The sequence below is a fragment of the Etheostoma cragini genome, chromosome 3 (assembly GCF_013103735.1).
Source record: "Etheostoma cragini isolate CJK2018 chromosome 3, CSU_Ecrag_1.0, whole genome shotgun sequence".
Lineage (NCBI taxonomy): Eukaryota > Metazoa > Chordata > Actinopteri > Perciformes > Percidae > Etheostoma > Etheostoma cragini.
Window position 1 is genome coordinate 15,763,637 of NC_048409.1, and position 21,723 is coordinate 15,785,359.

Genomic DNA, 21,723 nt, shown 5'->3' on the forward strand with positions numbered 1-21,723 from the left:
AAAATCACACATAGAGGAAAGGAACAGGTCACATGTGGCAGTTACATTTTTGAATTACATGACATTTTAACATGGCCTCAAATTCATTTAATGGGACTAGATCATTTAGATGGAGCAAGTTTTGAAAATTATTCCAAGACCATGGAGTGAAGTCAGAGAAGGCTTTCTTCCCCAGCTCATTAAAAAAGTATATCTTGGTCATTATATGACTAATGATTTAAACGATAACATGGACATATCGCCTACAGACAGAGCTGTGTGCTCAGACCAACATATTGCTTCACAAGTTTAGTATTTGATCTGCAACTGGAAAATAAACCTATTTAGAGCTTTCTGTACTCCATTGTACACAGCTCATCTCTGGTGGAGCCACAGGAAAAGTAGTTTGTTCAGACTCTATGTGGCATGTAATGATGCAATGTGGCTGCTGCTTCCAGTCCCCAGATGGCATAGTGTCGGCTAAATTGTTTGTAAATTTTGGTGTTTCTGCATGTGAGGCACTATTGAGGCAAATGATGTAGACATATACTTGTTGTATAGATGAGTCTGAAGATTGCATCATTGAGGCTCTAACACTGCTAGTTAGAGCTGCTTTCGGTTTTCATCTACAGATAACTCAAAAACACTGGCTTGACAGCTTGTACACACATTCTTAAAATGACAGATGCATTGTATTTTGCATAGATAGATAGATATTTATTGATCCCAAGAAAAATTAAGGGAAATTAAGGTGTTACAGAAGCACACGTACATCAGTCAATGTACCCAGAATACAATTATAAATTAGATACTAGGAAAAATATACATACATACAGTAACTATGAAATAATAAAAATAGGTGTTTTAAAAAAAAAGGGTGTTTTGTGTTCTACAAATTAGCCTACAATGTCATCTGGGGCTAATTTGTGATTTTGGGCTATAAATAAAAAAGACTTGACACAGATAGGCGTAATGTTTCCAAATACCCTATTAGCTGTATGAGTATAGGCCATATTACCACGCATAAATAATTTTACCTGGTACATTTACAGGCTGGTTAAGCACATTCTAAACTAAAACTGGATTTATAGTCCTGTTTGTTTGTTCACACAAACAAGCTGCCAATGTTCTTCTGTATTAATGGGCAGACAATAGCCTTGTACCCTTGTGGTAAATAGTCTAGTTTTAGTGAACGCAACCAGTTGTACTGATACTAATTAGATGGGCCCATTAAATGGACTAGTGATAGAGTAGTTGTCTATTATTGGTTAGTAAACTGGTATCAACGAGTAACAAAATGTATACTAAACTTTTTTGGGCTCCATTGTTGAAAATGTATATAATGTCTTACGTCACAAGGGGCATAACCACGATGTATTAATAATAATCTGTATGATTCTATGGTGCTGTCTTTCTCATGGATGTGTCCTTTGCTAAACTGCATATGGTCCTTTGCACTGCAAGTACCAAAAACCACCGGTTGACGTAAACCGGGAGCGCTTTACGACACTTAACACAAACATTGACGACAATGTCATGGCGGCGCACGGACTCAGTTTTGAGAGCTCAAGCAACATCGAAGAAAGGAAGAATAGTAAACGACATGCACGGCAAGAGGCAATAGAAAAGGTATAAACGATTAGCTTTGTAGCGAACAACCCTATAAGTAATCTAAAGGTTAGCTTCATTGGCGTCATTTTAAATCATAACGTTAGCTGTTTAGTCTGACTGAAAGCTAACAAGCTAAGTAGGCTAGCAGCTGGTTAACGAATGAGCTCAGCGGAATTCGTCCTTAACCGTGATATAAATTGGTATATTTGAGTCTTTTCATCTCTCGGTAAGCTATCAGTACCTGTGTGTCTTCACATTGACCTGATAATGCCTTCTTTTGTCAGGACAGGCGGATACTGGTAAACTGGAGGCAGGAAATTACAGGACAAACACTGCTGGGGCTGATAGGGACCATCTGCTGTGTTTTGTGGATGCTTTATGTCCTGTTTGCGGCGTAAAGATTAGGACCGTCTCGTGTCTGTAATCACATATGTACACAGGTGTTTGTTGTGCGTCATCTTTTTGCTGTACAGCTGTGTTTGCATGATGCACACAGGAGATTATGCAGGGAAATTATGTTTCCTGTTAATGAGCAGTATAGGTTTTAATGACATTATATGCACAGTGAAGCTGTGCACAGTGAAATTTATTTTGCTGAATTTAAAGAGGACATCGTAACAACATCAGTCCCTGCCAGTGCAGCCAGAAGATATGTGTGCAGCTTAAAAGTCGTTGGATGCTTACATTTTTGCAAAGCATAACCCCTAAAAGCTGTATCATGGCAATGGAAAGGCTGTGTAGTTCCTTTAGTAATGACGAAAATGTCTCTGTTTTTGGACTTTAATCATCAATAATAGCAATAATTTCAGCCCAAAGAATCTGCTTAAATAGACATGTCTGAACACACAGATGTTAGTGCACCCTTACTTTGATCTGTTGTATTATTTTCCTTTTGAATTGTGCGTCATGTTTCCATTGTGTCATTCAGGCCAAGCAGCAGTTTGAGAAGGAGGAGAGGAGGAAGGAGCTGAAGAGGCAGAGAGGGGAGGATACTTGGATGCTCCCTGAGATCAACCAGAGACTGCAGGAGATAGAGGAAGTAAGATACAAAGTGTTTGCACTGCTTAATCACTGTATTGCTGTAGATTATCATTGCATGCCAAGTCACAACTGTGCTGTACCTTATAACAATAGTGACTTTTTTGCTGGTCTGCAACATTAACCAGTAGCTCTACATCATGACAGCATTATGTAATTGTATCAAACATTTATGTTCGCTTTCACTGCCATTATGATTTATATCAAAGTAGTTATTCAGAGGAGAAACAGGAAGATCTTAATGATGTCAATGGTGATGTCAACAACTATGATGTCTTCTGGTGTAGACAGTCATACTTTTGTAAAACAAACTATAACGGGATTGATGAAAAAATAAATATTCATGGTATCTTCAGGAGGGCTCTGTAAAGGGCAAGAAGAAGAAAGAGAAGAAATCCAAAAAGAAAAAGGAGAAAAAGAAGAAGGCGAAGAAGGAGAAAAAGACAGGAGAAGATGGCTCTAATGACACCTCAGAGGTAAGTTTCAAGACTTTGTTAAAACAAAATCTTTATTATACAGGGATGGTGTTTTTTTAAATTTAGCTTTGGGCCTCTTCTTCTATTGTTATTGTCTATTATTTTGCTTATTCAATTTCCATCCGTTTGATCTGATAATGTCTTGTACATCTTCACCATCATATTCCCCTCTCTCTCTCTCTCTCTCTCTCTCTCTCTCTCTCTCTCTCTCTCTCTCTCTCTCTCTCTCTCTCTCTCTCTCTCTCTCTCTCTCTCTCTCTCTGTGTGTCAGGGCTCAGGGGACGAGTGGGTTGAGGCTCACACTCAGACACAAGCTACTAAAGCATGGCAGGTTCCTGACGCGTCCAAGCCTTCAGAGAGCAACTGCAGCCCAGCACAGAATATCGAGGTAACTTCCTCACACGGTCTCACACATACAAAATGTTTTATTTTCATTAAAGACGTTTTTCTTAATACAACAAATATTAAATTCAAGACAATAGTAATGTCCAGTTTCCACAATGGAGATGAATAAATAATCTAAATTGGGCATAGTAGTGTCGTGAGGTAGTTCTGGATCTAGAGTTATGAAGACGTTTTGGACATACAGACACACATTATTTGTGTGTCTGCATGTCCTGTATGTCCTGTATGTGTCTGTAACAGAATACATTTACTCCCTCATGGCCCAATCCACTCACTCTTTCTTTTTCTTTGTATGACCACTGACACTGCCTGCGTCTGTCCTATAGAGAGACGAATGGATGACCTTTGACTTTCTGGCATTGAGAACCACATCCGCATCAGAGAAGAGGGCCGAGAAAGAACGGCTGAAAGAGGAAGAGAAGGCAAAGGCTGAGGCCATTGAACAGGTGTGTGCACGTGCGTGCGTGTGTGTGTGTGTATGTGTGTTTTTTCCCCCCCTTTTCTCTCCAATTTGTAACATCCAGTCCCCCTGCTGTGGTTTTTGTTTCACCGTCGGGCGTGACAGCCATAATAGTTCCTCTAACACATAAGGTATCCTACAGCGGCAGATTCACATGCATCTGTTATTTGAATCTTAATGCAGCAGGACCTGAATGTCTGTCTTTGGAAGAGGGAGATGTATAAATTGGAGTTCACCCTTTATGAAAACACTGTTGCAGTCAGTGTCCTCATACCAACCTTGTGATTACCAAGGCAACAGAGGGTGTCCCCTCTCGGACAGCTGTGTGTTGTCTGCATGGTGTTCTTGTCTGGATTTTTTGTTGTGCCCTTGTTGGGTTTTTGGCATTATACATCACTGATTTGTGTTTGTGTTTTTGTGTGTTTGTGTGTTTGTCGATCCCTCAGGCTGGTTTGCACAAATTGGAGCTAAACCCGTACTGGAAAGATGGAGGAACTGGTCTGCCCCCAGAGAAGATGGCTGGTACTGCAGCAAAGAAAGGTAATGCCATTTATAACACAATTGTCTCAATCCCTGTCCTCCTCCTAAGTTCCTTTTTCCTCTGCACTTCAAGGACATCTCATCCATGTTGGTGTAGAAGTTACATGTGGTGGTGTTTAAAAGAAGATATGTAATAGTAGTATTTTTGGTCTACCCCAAACTGTTCATTTAAAAAAAGATTTGTGTGATCTGGCAGTCACAGTCCTTTTAAAAATGAGATGTACAGGTCTGTCACAGGGCTGTTTCTGTAAGTCTGGGATGCACAGGTTTACCCATTTCCCATGGGAGCCAGAGGAATTATTTGGAGAGTATTTTGGTATGTTAAAAGTGCAGTAGAATTGACTAGAACACAGTTATGTGTGCAGAAAAGTCAACATAGAAGTTTGACCAAAGAATAACAGGACAGATAGAGAAAGATCTTCTTAATCAGGGATTTGGGGAAGGAGAGGGAGAGAGAGAGAGAGAGAGACAGACATACAGACAGACAGACAGACACTAGTGTGTCTTGTAGCATTGTTTTGCCATTGAGAACGAGCTAGCATACTAGTGCTAGCATGTGCTACGGTTAGCCATCTTGTCTCGGCTAGTTATGTAGAAAGCCGTGCAGATTTTGAACAGCTCACCAAGAGACTGAAGGCAGAGCACATTCAGAAACCCGTATCTCACTCAAAACAGCAGGAATAGTTTTTGTTTCCACGTTTGTACGCGCGTGGAAGCACCAGAGACACGAAATAAAACTCTAATTTCCGGAAGTCATTTTTTCATAATATGTGTACTTTAACATTTTTTGCAACACACCAGTCCGGTTATTTGATTTCAATTTTCAGATGACGTTAGGAACTGATTGTACTATATTTTATTTCCTTCTTTTTTTCTTATCCCTCTTTTGATTACCTTTTACTCATCATCTCAGGTAGAATACATATCCGTACAGTAAAGTTAATCTTGAAGTGACATCTAATTAATATTAGTTGAAACTGCTAAAAAGAATGAAATTGATTGACAAATGACAATGTGGAAGATATGACTTACTCCTTGGAGACTCAGAATTAGTGAACTTGGCTCAAACAAGTAATGATTTTGTATGTGGGTCTTTGTAAAGGTAACTCTGTCACTGTTGTACTCACTTTCCCAGGAGGCCCGGTCGTCAATGATGCAGGTCTGGGCTGGCTGAGGAAGAGCTACCAAAGAATGCAGGAGCAGGCAGAAAGGCAGCAGCGCAGCCTCAATGATGTGGTGGCCGAGAGATACGGAGTGAGAGCTGATGGCACACTGGCCGCACTCACATACTAGCGTGCACCATATAGCAGGCACACACAGTTATGTGAAAAAGCCAACAAATAGATTATGAATAATGTTCAGTTTATTGGAAATGGAGTTTTCTATACACGATCGCCCGCTCTACCAACTGAGCTGCTAGTATATTGTCTAACAACTTTACAATAGTATCTAGTAGGTAAATAACTATTATATTGTCTAACAACTTTACAATAGTATCTAGTAGGTAAATAACTATTATATTGTCTAACAACTTTACAATAGTATCTAGTAGGTAAATAACACTGTGCTGGCTTTAAGGCTAGAAAAAGGAATCCAGCAGGACTCTTTTTAAACTACATTGCCAGCATCTTTAGAGTAGACTACACCAGATGGTAAGCAACAAAACCCTCTTCAGATGTCATAGTAACCTGCTGAAAATTACGAAACAGTAATTAAATCTACAGGATGTTGCTGTCAGTTAGATATATCTGCATTTTAGCCTTTGTACCTTTTTTCCAAATTACCTTAATGTGTTAAGGTCTGAACTGCGAAACCCAAGAAAGTGTTTCAGATGTTTTAACATGTCCTGTCTTTGTCCTTTTACAGTCTATGGAGGAATTTCAGCAAAGACTTGCAGATGCTGAAAAAGCTGTGTACGGACAGGACAGAAGAGGAGAGGCGGACGGAACCGCAAGAGGCGGGTGGAGAAGAGGAGAGGACGGGGCCAGAGAGCGATGGAGGAGAAAAGATAGAGATGGGGCAGAGAGAGATCAATGGAGAAGAAATGAGAGGGAAAGAGATTCATCACCCACAGACAAAGAGAGACCCCATGCTGGAAGAGGAGAGGATAGAGAAAGGGGAGGATATCAAGGCAGAGAGGAAGACAGAGGTCGAGATGGAGACAGGTTTAGAGAGAAGGGGAGAGAGAGGGACAGAGACAAGGATGGAGACAAAGAGAAAGATAGAGGACGAGACAGAGAGAGGGATCGAGGAGGTGACAGAGAAAGAGATAATGAAAGAGAGCGAGATGGGGACAGAGGCCGTGAGAGAATAAGAGAAAATGCTGCGTCATCATCTGGGCAAAACTGGAGTCAACGTTCTCCCTCTCTTGGGTCACTTAAAAGTCGCTTCCTCAAACCCTCCGAGGATGACAGTGGTGAAGGTGGGTTGATGTCAAGGCCTTTTGTAGTAAGATAAGATAAGATAATTTGTTTATTAGTCCCCAATGGGGAAATTACTGCACTACACTCTGTGTACACACTTTTGTTAGTACTCACACACAGGCCTGAAATACACACACATGCTCAGGACCTATACATGCAAAGATGTCAGAGTGAGTGGGCTGCCAGCTGAACCAGCGCCCTGAGCGGTCGGGGGGTACGGTGCCTAGCTCAAGGGCACCTGGCAGTGCCTAGGAGGTGAACTGGCATCTGCCACCAATCCACGCTCCCAACTTTTTGGGTCCATACGGGGATTTGAACCAGTGACCCTCCGGTTCCCAACCCAACTCCCTATGGACTGAGCTACTGCCACCCCCTAGTAGATGTTAGGCTTGCATGATTCAGGGAAAATCCCGATTTTTTTTTTTTTTTATAATGCTTGAGTATAATTTTTATTGCACACCTGAAACGTGACATGAACGTGAATGTTTTTAGTTTTTTTTTAACCTATAGCACATTGCTCATCACCACAAGCCTGTTAACATAGAGGAATCAATGAAGAGAAGGGAGAGCATTGCATTGCTTGGAGCACTTTAAAACCTATTTTTATGTAGTCTATGTGTAAAACTCAGGGAAGAGAGTAGTAGCGTTTGCGATGCTGTCGGCTCATAAAATTAAATGAGAATCAAAGTAATTAAAAAAAAAAAAAAATCAGGAGGAATCGAGATCGAGATTTAATAACGATTCATCGTTCAGGCCTAGTTAATGTGTGAGTCAAGTTTTGCACGTGTGGGTTAAATCTTGTGCAATTTTTCTTTTAGCTTTTGAAAAGGGAATAACAGGATCATCTGCTCAATTTTTGTTGCAAATCAGGAAACAGAAAACCCCTCAAACTAGCATGCCAAGAGCCTATGAAGCCTACACACGCTTTGTAATTTCTTTCCTGTGCTTCTCCAGGGCTCCGTCCTCGTCCAGCACGGCCGTCCACAGGATTCCTGAAACCAAGCTCTGACGATGACGACTCCGGTCCAAGTAACACCAGCGTGCCATCCTGGAAGAAGAGCAGCAATCCTGCCCGGGAATCTGCCAGCTTTGGAAAACCACAACAGGAGATAGATCCTGGGAACACTGGAACGGCCGTTCAAGATGTTCTGCGTGGCGATAAAGCCGCTGCAACGACACCAAGGTTTGAAGCTCTTTGTTTTGTTGCCTTGAAAACATTTTACCAAATGATGTTAAATGTATTAATTGAATAGTCCAGTTATATGCATGTTTGGTCGGACATTATGAATGAATTATTCCCATTATTGCTCTTTCCCATTCCCGTTATTTCACTCACATGAAACAGAAAGTCTCACAGCAGTAGCTCTGCTAATACATACACATAAACACTAGGGGTGTGCAAAAAAATTCATTCACATTAGTAATGTGGTTCAAGCACTACGGATTCAAAATCGATAAATAGAATTCCAAAAATGTTTTTTGTTTTTTTGGAATGGTGTATACTATCACATGAGAAAAGTAATTACATTTACACACTGTGAATCATTTTTAAAGTGGGAATCGGTTTTGAATTGAAAATTGATTTTTGAATCGAATCTTTAGCCTAAAAATTGATATCGAATCGTGACATTTTCTGAATCTTGCACCCCTAGAAAACACTCTCTTCAAATCCCTTGACAACGGACCTTAAAACCATTAAACCAATATTTTGCTCTTTTCTGTCTCATTGTCATCCTGAAAAATGCTTGTTATTCCATTTGCCATCAAGTACTTCACAGAGGTAATGGACTGACAATAAATCTTTATAAAACGAGTAGCTCAAATCAAGCAGTCTAATTGGCTCATAGCCATGGTATAATAACTACGTACAATGGCTATTATGTCTATTTCCTTTCAACAATTTAGTATCACTCTGCCTCTGAGGAAACAACCCAACAGCTCACTTTAGCTGAGATATAATCAGACCATACTGCCTGTCATTAGGTATTGTAAGCCTAATATATTTCAGCCTTTAGCACACATGTTGCCGTGGGAGTTCTTGCTTTATTTCCAATTCAAAGCTAATCTAAATCCCAGAGATGGGTCTTTCTAAGTAAAACTAATCGTCTTAATGGAATGGGAAGACATTCTTCATTCCTTGCGTAGGGTATGATATTGTGTAAGACAATACTACTATTGGACCTTCAACACAAAAGTGACATAAGTGCATAAAAGCATCGGTCAAAGTGTTCGATCATGTTAATTCATGCACATACCTGCCTCACCAGAGACGTTCTCACAGTTATACCATCTATAAAACCTGGCTGTGTCTTCACATGTGTACTTGATTAGTTTATATGTACTATCTTATCTGCTTTTGAACGTGAGTCTTGACATTCCCAGAAAATCTCCCTAGGCCTCTGAACTCTGTAACTCATGTTATCTGTACTATTTCTGTCTTAATAGCTGTCTTGTGTCCAAAGCACCATGCTTAGTAACAGATATTAAGACATGCTCTTAACACAAACCTCTTTCTCGTGTTTTGTCTGACCCGAGACTCATCACATAAGCTCTTAACACGATCCGTTGTCTTGAGTCTACACAGTTTCTATTGCTTTCACAAATGACTGCAAAATAAATTTAGTATTTGTTCTTTACATCAACCATCAGTCAATGGGTCAGTCAGTATAGATTATTAGCAGTTATCAGCTCCCCCCAAACCGCATTTACTGTACTAAATATTCCAAAGTACTGTGACATAGGTCATTACATTAAGCCCCCGCCGGTCCTTATGGTCGTATTTGTGATTTTGCTTTTCTGTCTCTTATCTTCTTCTGAATTTCATGTTCTATTACTTATGCTATATATGCAACATACAGTACATGAATACTCTATCTCACTTAAAGAGACACTGAACTGCAAAAGCAATTAGTGGTACAGAAATGCTTGTACACTGTGTCAGATAATTGCAACATATATGTTTTCCTACTGTCATTGCAGTCCAACATATAGCGCCGTTGTAGGCCAGATGTCAGAGCCTCACGGCTTTGTAAAGCCACCTTAGTTTTTCTGTGTTTCGCCTCATTAGGCTAAGTTGTTTGGGTAAACCAGCACCCAGAACACCCTGCAGCATGAAATGAGTCTACAGCATGGCAGCAGAATGAAATGAGGCTATGAGAAGTGTAATAGCCTAGAATGATGCTTCCCAGGCTGCAGTTCAGATCCTTCTAGGCAAGGCTGTAATGATCTCTGGGGGGGGGGGGCACGACGACGACGACTCAAATGAATCATAACGGATAAACAGTGTGATAGTTCACAAGAAAACAACTAAATGGTTAAATTGAAAACTTCACAGATATGTTTCCCATTAGAGGGTTTATACTATTATTAGGGTGGAGTAAATCATTCAATCCTGTTGCATGGGGAAAATCTGGAGAAAAGAGATGAAGTGCTGAATAAGAGGCCGCTATATGACGGGGTGTTTGTGTATGACTAGTATTACGATATGTGGTTGTAAAACTTCATGAACCAAAGGGACAGATATTTGAAATGTAAAAGGTTTTCTTGTTAGGCTTGTACATTTATTCTGCCAGTAAATTGGTTGCATTATGGGGTTGAAATGAGTAAATGTGAGGTATTCACTTTTTTAAATTTCCCTTTCTATCTCTTGGTGCCCTTCAAGTGCTAGTGAGGAGGAGGAGGAGGAAGAGGAGGAGCTTCCACTGCTGTCAGAGGAGGAGATGAACAAACTTGGAGCCAAACTGGTGAAAGCAGAGATTATGGGTAACACGGTGAGTTGCTGATCGTCTTGTTACCGTCACTGTAGTATGAGACAACTCTGATAAAGATGACAAAAATGTATGACGCCTGTTGTCTTTGACTCTTTTCATTGTGTAGCTTTACAGCACATCAGGGGATCATTCATTTAGAGCGCTCATTGATCTGTGCACTCAACCCCCCCCCCCCCCCCCCTTTGCCTGTCATCACGTGTCAATGCTTAGTGTGCTATTGGGATCTCTTATGGAGAGCTGTCTGTTAACACACCACACACACACACACACACACACACACACACACAATCACTCTAACACCCCTTCAATAAGTGTTATCAACCAACCTGACTTCCAGCATCTCCCTACACGATAAAGCAATCAAACCTATATTTCCAAACGTTTATGTTTAATTACTTTAACAGTTGTGCACTTGCCTTTTATGTCTTTTACTTAAAGGTATGTATCTCTAATGGCAGTATGGCTTAAAGGTTCTGGTTGCTTAGGACAAATGCTTTTTTTCTCTCAGTCCTTTGTCGTTTCAAAAGCGTTTATCTGCCGATGGTCACACACACTTTTAGAAAAAATATGACAAACATTGAATTCAGAAAAACGGCAGCTAAATATTAAAATGTGGCCTCTAAAACCTTTACCGATGGTATTTTCTATTTACATACGGTATCTGCCAACATATACTCCCATATGATATGTATTTGATAATTAATTGACAGCTGTTAATATCAGCCGTCAATGTATTTCTCAGGCTCTACTTTTATAGGCTATAAGTAAATGTTGAAACTAGAAAAATAAATTTCTTCATTCTTATGTTTCCTTTAACACATTTGGTGTTACCGAAAAACCTGTATACAGCAATATTGACTTATATTGTGTTTCTAATATGTACAGTATGTGTGTGTGTGTTTTCTTTAGGCCATGGTTGAGAAGCTGAAATCCCAGCTGGACGCAGCACACAAGGCCAAAGAGAGCCACATCGCCCGAAAGACACTACAAGAAACCGCTAAGTTAAAGCAGGTCTGTAAACGCAAAACGTACATCTAACACATTCAATCCCTTCCCCCCCACAGGAAACAGTGATTTGAATTTTAAAAGATGGTATAAACAACTCCATGTCTCTCGGTTTCCCTCTCTCCTCTTTTTATCTATCCATTTGCTATCTAAATACTTTGTTTCATGAGAGTATTTCCCCTGTGCTGAATATATATATATATACACACACATGTATACATACATACATACAGTACAGGCCCAAAGTTTGACCACACCTTCTCACTTATTTTCGTGTGTGTGTGTGTGTGTGTGTGTGTGTGTGTGTGTGTGTGTGTGTGTGTGTGTGTGTGTGTGTGTGTGTGTGTGTGTGTGTGTGTGTGTGTGTGTGTGTGTGTGTGTGTGTGTGTGTGTGTGTGTGTGTGTGTGTGTGTGTGTGTGTGTGTGTGTGTGTGTGTGTGTGTGTGTGTGTGTGTATCTATCTCTCTCTCTCTCTCTTTCTCTCTCTCTCTCTCTTTTGGGCACAGATGTAAACATGCACACCTTACAATAAATAGATACCAAGTGTCACACACAGTTGTATCTGCTTCCTTTTCCTCTCCCATAGCCTAAATGCTAATCCAAACACTCAGGGCTATATCTTTTCTAAACTTCACACACCCACACAGACACAGCGATTTGTGGCAGAATCCATCTCTCTCACTGTGCAGGGAAGAGAAGTGCCCCACAAACACACACAGACATTGTCTTCAGATGAAACTAAACTTTCCGCTGTTACGTCTGACTGCTTTTTAAAGGAATTTGTTTGTTTTTGAAATCTCTTCGCTACTCAGCTCTTACGTCTCGCTGCCTGTATGGAAACGGCTCCTGCTTGGCATCGTAGCAGACCCTAATGGGAACCAAATGGCTTTCAGCATGCACGACACTCTCCTACCAGGGGTCATTCAGAGTGTGCCACCTGTGTCCCTGTGTGTGAGAGAATGAGGAAAAAGACAGATTGAGAGGGAGACAGTAGAGATTAGATACATTTAGTAAATACAGGCAATTAACAGAGAGCAATGGAAGTGCTCTGACACCTCCGCACTGCTTTAGCTCCTCTCTTTGGCATTGCCGATGCCTTCTCTGTCGCATTCACACCAGACACACACACACACACACTTTTTGTATATGCAGAAATAAATACAGGCCTATTTCCGACATGAGCAGACTCCAGACAACTTTATAAACAAACGGAAAGCAGGCTGTGATTATTTATATAACCTGAACATTATCATGTGCAAGTTACGCCAGATTCATCCCCACTAAGGTTGTCCTGTCCAAATTTGAAGACTCGGGTCAAATCCTCAGCAACATTTAAAAAAAAAAAAGTTCTATTTCTTCCACTTTAGTGCACTCATCAGCTGAGAGAGCACCCTCACTCAGATGCGAGAGTCACGTTAATCTTTCCAGTTCCAGTTATAGAAGACATTTGGTTTGTCTTCACTGTTTAGTGTTTTGACTCTAGCTGCCTGTCTGGCTCGTATTTTCACTGCCCATGTAGAGCCTTGAAAGGCCTTACTGTGTCAATCGTAGAGAGGAAATATTCTCCTCTATCATTTTGTTTTTGACAGTCCAGTTTCATTTTCTTGTGACTGCCTCCCATCATCTGGGCTCTCCCATCTTGTTCTTGTTTCTTGGCTGTCCGTCTCTACCTGTCACGTCAAGCTTCAGTGCTTGTGCAACTCAGACTTCAGCTTTTCAAACTTTTTGATCTTTGAAAAACACTGACCTGTGTTGAGAGCTAAATTGGCTCTGAAGCAGCAGGTTTATGAGATCATTCTACCACTGAAGGTTTTGAACAGAAGTCAGGTCTTGGGAAATTTTGTCAATGGCTCTCTAAGAAAAAGCACACCAAACTGTCATGCAAAAGTTCTCTCTTTAACTCTTTAAACATGTTTGTCTTCACAGAGGGTCAACTTTAATCTAATTCAACTAGGTGATCACCAAATGTTTGAATATATTTAGAGAATTGTTGGAATGAATACTGTGAAATGATTAGAACAAATTAAACCCAGCCCATTTCAAAACTAAAGACATTTCTTTGAAATGAGCCAGGTTAATTGAGGTGTTTATGTAAATTATTTTTTATTCTGATTATTAGTGGGATACAACTTCCAATACCAAAAACGTTATCTGTCCCGACAGCCCCTCATTTCTCCTCTTACTCCCAGACACACATCTGCTGCTATCAATTTAACACATACGTTGCATTCTCTAAAATAAACAAATAAGACTAGCAAGTCAGTTTAATAGAGAAATCACAAATTAAAATGCACTTCTTCAGGTTATTTAGGTATTGCATGTCAATTGGAATTAACATTTCCATTTGGATTCAACTTGTAGCTTTAGGCCACTCCATGATGGGATTAAAGCTTGTGTTTACTAATACAGACATCCATGTTAAAGATTATCTGCAAATGTAGCATGTATGACCTGGAATTGGTTGCAGACATTACATCATTGAACTTTAGTATTGAGGTATCATTCTTTTTTCACTCGGGTATCTGTTAAATGCCAAAAGGAGCATGCATAAAACATTTCAACTCTTTGGAAATACTGCTGTTCATTGTTATACAAAAATTAAAAATGACTTGGTTGTGTTTTTTCTTTTTTTTTTAGGCCACAGGTCACTCTAGTGAGGACCAGGAAATCCTGCTGTTCAGAACGGACCAATCAGGTCGCGCCTGGCCAGTCAGCGCCCCCTCTGGACCCCAGGAGCCCCACGGAGGACGACGGAAGAAGAAATCGGTAAAAAGAGAGGGATGACTGGTGGAAAGAAAGTAGAAAAACAAATGACAGGACAGCAGGGAGGGACTACAAAGGAATTAAAGATAAAAATATACTGCTGTGAAAAATAAATCTTGAACTGCATAAGACAGACACTACTGAGATCAAATCAGAGATGATCCTGCACACTGTTGTTCCCAGAAGACAGAGGTATTAAGAAAAAGAAGAGCAAATGAGAGGTTTGTGTCCTGCTGTTTGTTCCGTGTCATTTAGTATTTATCGGAGTGTGTAATGAAAGCCGGGACTCCACCTACCTCTGGGTAGAGATGTGAAATGTAAACAAAGCTTTCCAGTTGACTCTTTGTTTATGGTTATTACAATTTTTTTTTTTAAGTGGCCCAATCTCCTTTACTGTCATTCTCACTGTTGGTTTCCATCATAATCAGTCTCTCACTCTGTCCATTTCTGTCTGTCAGAGTTCTTCTTTCCAGGTTGTCATCTTCTTCTACCGCTCTCCTCTCCATTGGACTTTTGTCTCTCACGTTCTCACTCCCCCTTTTCAAGGATGGGATTTGAATAGATTTTAGGATTGTGTCTTTTTTTCTTTTCTTGTTGTCCAACTCGTCTCTCCTTGTCTCTTTTTTCTCATTTTTCACTCTTCCCTTCTCTCTTCAGATTGAGACCCATGTTGACGGGGAGCGTGTGCGCTACTTCCAGGATGATGACAGTGTGGGTCTGAAGGAGATGGTGAGGAGGGAGAAGATGAGCTCTGCACAGGATCAGAATGCCCTTTACTCTCGCATGGCTTCTAAGGTAAGGAAACATTATTCATTCCATCGTTGAAAAAACAATGCATAGAGCTACTGGAGGTCAAAAGCACGAGGCTACCTTTTAAAGGTCCTATTTCTTTTTCAGGTTTATACTTGTATGTTGGGTTTCTACTAGAACATGTTTACATACCTAAATGTTCAAAAAACACTTGGTTTTTCTAATGCTGACTGTCTGAATATATATCTGTACTCAACCTCGGTCTGAAACGCTCTGTTTTATTGCCCGTCTCTTTAAGCCCCCTTCCTAAAAACGACCATTCTGTTTTGATTGGTCAGCCTTTACAGGTCTTCTCCATCTGCGCTCTTAGAGTCTCTGCACCGTCACACACTGCACATCACCACCATACAGAAGCCCTGACAGCTCGTTTAAAGGCACAGTTTCTGAATACTGGCTGTGACGTGAAAATCTCACTTCTTACAATATAGGACAAGATATTCCCCAGCTTGACAACACACATTTTTAACCTAAGCGCTGGTATTATCTCAATATTGCTAATTTAAACTGCAATTATGGAGTCAAAGACGTGTGTACATAACACATAACTGGAATCAGACGTAATCAAAGCAGCCAAATGCATTTGTTTGATCATTTAAAATGCAGGTTCGTTGTCATTTGAACCTCAAAGCACACCTGGAGTTGCTCGATAGCACAGTGGAGAAGCATTGCCTTGGTCCTGGTGGGTTTCCATGTTGTCACTACTTTAAGGCTTCTGTTTTCACCCTTTCATTTCTGCTATTGGACCCTTTTCTTCTCTGTTGTGCTTTCTCTGACCTTTCAGATTGGAAGCCACCTCAGAGTTAATCAGAGAATCGCGTGCACTTGACATAGTGGCAGCTTTCTGAAGTTGAAGTGAAAAGAAACATTTTATTCGCTTTATTTGGGGTGGAAATAATGAATCCATGCGGGACAGAAGTGTTTGTACCTGCACTGTGTTCTGTCAGTTGTTGTAGTCACTGCTACCTAATATGGGCACAAGTGTATCCACATCACAATTTTCATAAGAAATCATCAATACTCACTTGGTTTTGGAGGTATTTTGTAGTAATGTTATGAAGCCTATTTTATAAACTGTTAACTTATACATGTTTAATGAAACATTACTTAGATCAAATTGCAGATGCAATAGGGAGATGGATCTTGGACTTGGTTGGTGTAGGAAAAAAGAGTTTTGATTCAAAATGTGTGAGAACAAAACAGAACTCTCATTCACTGCAGCGGGTATCTTATTTATTTAGAATAATTTGTGGAGTGATGGTGTTCTGTCTGCAACATATTTTATGTTTGGAATTCAACCCGCTGTTTCAGAGCCACTGCTTTCTGAGGTGTGCCTGATTATTTTTGACTTTCATAAGAGTCGGATAACTCCTACATATAGTTAGAGATGGTTCCGGTTCCAGGTCAGCAGAATACTCGTTAAGCTCAGGTCATAATGAGTCTCTTATCAAACCCTTGATCTCTCCTCTTTCCTGTTTTTATTAGCAAAGAGCAATGGAGGATAAGCAGGTTCTCATTTTGAGCGGACACATCAGCGGCAGCAGATTCGATCAGCTGTGCCTGCAAACTTGATAAAAACAACGTAATGTTGCTCCCCTAACACATTCTAAAGGTTTCCAGGTTTGATTACATTTTGTAAATCAATCACCCATCTCCACTGTAGTGATATAAGCTAGAAGAAGGCAGACATGTGTTTATGTGAGGGATCCTCTAGACTAATTTGGTTACGCTCTTAGAAGGAGGGAAAGGACATACGCTTAGGATTTGTTCTGTCAGATTGCTATGCAGTTGTTTCTGTGTCGTTATGCATTCTTTTCCATCCACTACAACTCTCAGATCTGCTTGTCTCTCTTTCTGCAACTTTCTCTCTTCCACTGCGTGCTGGAAATAGCATAGACGACCAAGACGTGCAGCCGCAGATAGGCACTGGCAGGTTGTGCTGCGTGTCTCTCAGCAGATAGACCGACTGTACTTGTCCGCGAGCCGAGACACATTTTCCTTCTTTCCTCTTCTTGTTTACATCTTCTGGAGTTGCTATGACAATGAAAAAAAGACACACAAACACACACACACAAACACACACACACACACGCACGCACACAATACAATTTAGCCTTACTCATATATAAATTACACATGCATGTGTATATACACACATTTTCTGCACCTACAAAGAGTGACACTAAAAATACATCTACAGTTACCATGGCAGGGCTTCTATAAATACCAGTTTTATCCATTGGTCCATTGGACCATGTCTGTTGGCAGACTAGCATTGTCTGGAGATTTAATGCAGTGGGCTTTTAATAAAACAGGAGCAGTGTGCTAGACGTATGTCCATACCTTCCACACTCATGCTACATGCTGAATCCACCATCTATAATTCAAATTGCATCAAGAATGTGTTAATCATTAGCAAAGACAAAATCACCGTCAGTGAACCTGAAGGCAGATTTATTTGTTACTGTGTAATTAATCTACATGTAAGTGTGTGATAGTATGTGTGTGTTTAAGAAAATAAACCTGTCTTTTGAACAAATGCAGCATATGCTGTTGCGCACCTAGTTGCAGTCTTTTGCACACACACACACACACACACACACACACACACACACACACACACACACACACACACACACACACACACACACACACACACACACACACACACACACACACACACACACACACACACACACACACACACACACACACACACAGAATACGTGTGCGGCACAGACGGTAATATTGCGTCAGCACCTACATACACCAATTAGTAGCTACCAACCAGTTTCTAAGAACAGTCGATATCTCTGCAGTAGGATTTCCATGACTTTCTTTCCTGTTTTCAGAATTGTAAGTGCAGAAAAGTTAGTTTCAAAAAAGCTACTTTTATTCTTATCCCAAAAAATATCCAAAATGTATTTAAATACAATACATACTGTGCATACTTTAGCTTGTCCACTCATCATTTGTTTTGAAGAAAATCTTTTTAATTTTTAAACAAGCAAGTGTCACACATAGAGGAAAGGAACAGGTCACACGTGGCAGTTACATTTTTGAGTTACATTGCATTTTAACATGACCTTAAGTTAAAATACAACAGATATTCTCCAAGAATGATCACACTCCTGTTTATCCACACCATTTATCTCTTCTCCCCTGCATCTCCGTCTGTTCTCCCTCTTCTCCTCTGCATGTCCTCCATTGTCCCCTTCATCTCCATCACCACCTATTCTACTCCACTCGACTTTTCAGATGATGGGGAAGACAGACGGTGACAACTACACTCTGGATGACATGTTTGTGTCCAGCGCGGCGCAGCGGGAAGGCGAGGGGAGGGAGGAGGAGAGGATGAGGAGCAGAGCCATCGGGGAGAACAGGAGGCTGGCTGCCTCCATGGAGAAATGCCAGCGCTGCTTCAGCAGCCAAGAGCTCCAGAAGCACCTCATAGTGGCAATAGGGAGCAAGGTAAGGGATCCTGAACGCAGGATGGGAATTTGTGCTGAAATCATTAGTCGCTTAATCGATTGAGTCAGTCAACCATTTTGACAAAGTAATTTATCATACAAAAATGCTAATCATTTACCGGCGCCTCTCAAATATGATTTATTGACAGAATTTCTTCTGAAATAGGGCTGCAACTATTGTTTTCATTTCATAATCTCTTGATTATTTTCTCAATTCACTGGTTGATTGTTTGGTTTAGAAAATGTCAGATACGTTTGGAAAATGTTGATTATTTCCTAAAAGTGTTGTCTTTATCCAAACCCTAAATATATTCAATTTACAATCACAGAAGAATAAGGAAATCCCGGAAATATTTCAACAGCTCATATATTTAATTAGAGAACCAGAGAATTTCTTCTTTTTAAACAATAAATTGATTAGTGAAATGGATTGGCAATTTATGTTCTTACAGTCAAAAAATAGATTAATAGACTTGTAAATCTCAATTGAAAAACTTTAGGTTGTAGACTGTAGATCAAAACCTATAGATCAATTGATGCATTTCAAAATTTTGTGTACTGTACGTGTTTGCCATCTTGTGTCCAGGTGTACCTGAGCCTGCCTGCGGGGGTGTCGATGACAGAGGGCCACTGTCACATCTGTCCTCTCCAGCATCACTGCTCTGCCACCGGATTGGATGAGGATGTCTGGTCAGAAATGCAGGTGCTCAAAGGCTAAAGTGACAAATCCCAACTTCTGTGACTATCGTTTTAAGGCCCCGACACACCAACCTGATAATCGGCCGTCGGACAGTCTGGCGAGGTTGATGACTCAAGTCTGTTTGCTGTGCTCCGTGCCGCTGCCGCCGGAGGCCTTCATTTTGCCGACCCGACATGCTCAGTCAGTAGGCGGGCACTGCCGGCAGTTGGACTCAAATGACCAATCTGATTGGTAGAGTGCTAACCCTGAAATGATGAGCGGGATGACTAGAGTCTCTCGAAATGACACAAAAACTGACCATTGTTGATTTAAGCCAACGTGGGGGGGCTGCTTTTTCTGCCAACGGTCAGCCGTCTGGTTGGTGTGTCACGGCCATTACAGCAGTGGTAGATAAACTCAGAACTATTCATTTTCAGTGCTCACTTCAAACAACAATGATTATAATTCAATCGAGTTCATTTCTGTGACTGCTTTGCTCAGCTGTTCCGGCGTACTTTGGTGCGAATGTTTGAGTCCCAAGACCTGGACTGTGTGTTTATGGAAACACACATGAACCCACGCAAAAGGCATCACCTGGTCCTAGAGTGTATCCCACTACCACGAGAACTGGGTGATATGGCACCCATATACTTTAAGGTAAGTGTGTGTGGGTGTGTGTTGGTGCATGCTCGCGCTCATCATTCTAGATTAAGTTCATTTTGTCAAGTTTTACATGGGGAAAGCAGTATTGTAGGGACACGTTTGAGTTGTGTGGTAATACAAGAGTGTCTGTGTGTCTTCAGAAAGCCATCATGGAGTGTGATGAGGAATGGGCGATGAACAAGAAGGTCGTCGACCTCTCTTCGAAAGACATCCGCCATGCTGTATGCCCTCCTCTTTGTCTGTCTTTTACTCCTGTCATTTTTACAATATTTCTGGTTCTTCAACCCTCCCATCCTTGTCAATTGTTCTTTTGCTTATTGCATCTTAGGTTCCTAGAGGTCTGCCATACTTTGCTGTAGACTTTGGACTCCAGGGAGGGTTTGCTCATGTCATTGAAAATGAACAGAAGTTCCCACATTACTTCGGCAAGGTCAGTGTATGCATTAACGCTATTATACTGCGTACTTGGTACATCAGTATGTGTTCCTCTGATTTTAGCCAGTTGGAAGTCGCTTTTAGTCATTTAGTTTCAGGATTTTCATCAAACTTTACTGTGCATATGTGACTGTGCGTCACAGTTACAAATGGGTTGATACAGATGCATTAATGACAAATGTGTCCAATGCAGTCATACATTTTACCTACAGCTATACTTCAAGTTGCATGCCAGAATTGCTTCAAATGAACATTGTAATGATTTTTATTCCTTATTTGATTATTCTGCCACACCAAATTTATTCCAGTTAATTTTACAGCAATATTTCAACTTAACCAAATTTCTCTTTCCATTACAGGAAGTGGTTGGAGGCATGATGGACTTGGAGCCGCGACGTTGGAGAAAGTCAATTCGAGAGAATTTTGATGACCAGAGGAAAAAAGTCCTTCAATTTGCGCAGTGGTGGAAACCGTACGACTGCACCAAGACTGAGAGTTAGCTGGCCACATTCACAGGAATGTGTACACTTTCCCGACGAGTAAAGATCACACACACGCAAACACACACACACACACACACACACACACACACACACACACACACACACACACACACACACACACACACACACACACACACACACACTGTTACATCTACCAATTCAGAATTTGATGTGATATTCCTAATAGAAGTTATGAGACATTTTTACTTTATAAAATTTTTTTTTTAAAATGACCTTGATTCATGTATTTGTTATTTTTATGTTACATAAACATGCCAGAAATAGTTTCTTATCACCCTTTCTCTATGTTGAAAAGGCCCTTGAGACCTGACCACTGGGATTTGTCTGTAGTTTTTGAAGGTATTTTAGTGTCAAATAAGACTCTAGGGGATGTTTATGTGTTGTTTTTAACAAACATGTAAAGTATGTTGTGGCTTTATTGCTAGATTCTCCCTCTTCTTGCCACATATACAGCTCGATTGGAGAATTGTGGAACACCCATGAAGCAGGTTGAGGCCATGACCTAAATTGGAGCCGTGTCGATGTCGTACCCTTAATTTTCACATTTGCTGAATTTGTGTAAATCACAAAAGATTAAGCTTTTTGCTTTTTATTGCTTGTATAGGTGGTTACGAGGAAAAAATCTTCAGAATCAGGATTTTCACACTCTTGCAAGCTCTCCAGTGTGACCGTTAT

General features: G+C 40.6%; 1 protein-coding gene and 1 long non-coding RNA gene across 3 annotated transcripts; one reads left to right on the plus strand and one right to left on the minus strand.

Annotated features, from left to right (window-relative positions):
- The first annotated feature begins 1,471 nt into the window (after nucleotides 1–1,471).
- Nucleotides 1,472–21,143, plus strand: cwf19l2 (CWF19 like cell cycle control factor 2). 2 transcript variants are annotated; one of them, XM_034867591.1, is made up of 19 exons: nucleotides 1,472–1,608; nucleotides 2,519–2,629; nucleotides 2,985–3,104; nucleotides 3,376–3,492; nucleotides 3,836–3,955; nucleotides 4,416–4,509; nucleotides 5,645–5,763; nucleotides 6,376–6,931; nucleotides 7,887–8,121; nucleotides 10,591–10,702; nucleotides 11,612–11,713; nucleotides 14,345–14,473; nucleotides 15,128–15,265; nucleotides 18,536–18,748; nucleotides 19,334–19,450; nucleotides 19,928–20,083; nucleotides 20,230–20,310; nucleotides 20,418–20,519; nucleotides 20,884–21,143. In XM_034867591.1, exons 1-19 carry the CDS (start codon nucleotides 1,516–1,518, stop codon nucleotides 21,022–21,024), a joined length of 2,856 nt encoding a protein of 951 aa, XP_034723482.1. In that variant the 5' UTR covers nucleotides 1,472–1,515; the 3' UTR covers nucleotides 21,025–21,143. The 2 variants fall into 2 exon arrangements, with proteins under 2 accessions (XP_034723482.1, XP_034723481.1); XM_034867590.1 differs by having other exon boundaries at nucleotides 1,473–1,608; nucleotides 7,887–8,115; nucleotides 10,594–10,702.
- LOC117942230 lies at nucleotides 8,723–18,007 on the minus strand. Its single transcript, XR_004656098.1, has 3 exons — nucleotides 17,995–18,007; nucleotides 11,191–11,195; nucleotides 8,723–8,806 (listed from the first exon to the last, which is right to left on the minus strand). It is a non-coding gene; the product is annotated as an uncharacterized LOC117942230 (long non-coding RNA).
- Nucleotides 21,144–21,723: the final 580 nt, after the last annotated feature.

Excerpts from the sequence above, each read along its gene's own strand:
- cwf19l2 (XM_034867591.1), top strand. The coding sequence starts at position 1,516 with ATGGCGGCGCACGGACTCAGTTTTGAGAGCTCAAGCAACATCGAAGAA. Across the intron at positions 2,630-2,984 it reads GACTGCAGGAGATAGAGGAA|GAGGGCTCTGTAAAGGGCAA; the intron begins GTAAGATACAAA and ends TGGTATCTTCAG. Across the intron at positions 14,474-15,127 it reads GACGACGGAAGAAGAAATCG|ATTGAGACCCATGTTGACGG; the intron begins GTAAAAAGAGAG and ends TTCTCTCTTCAG.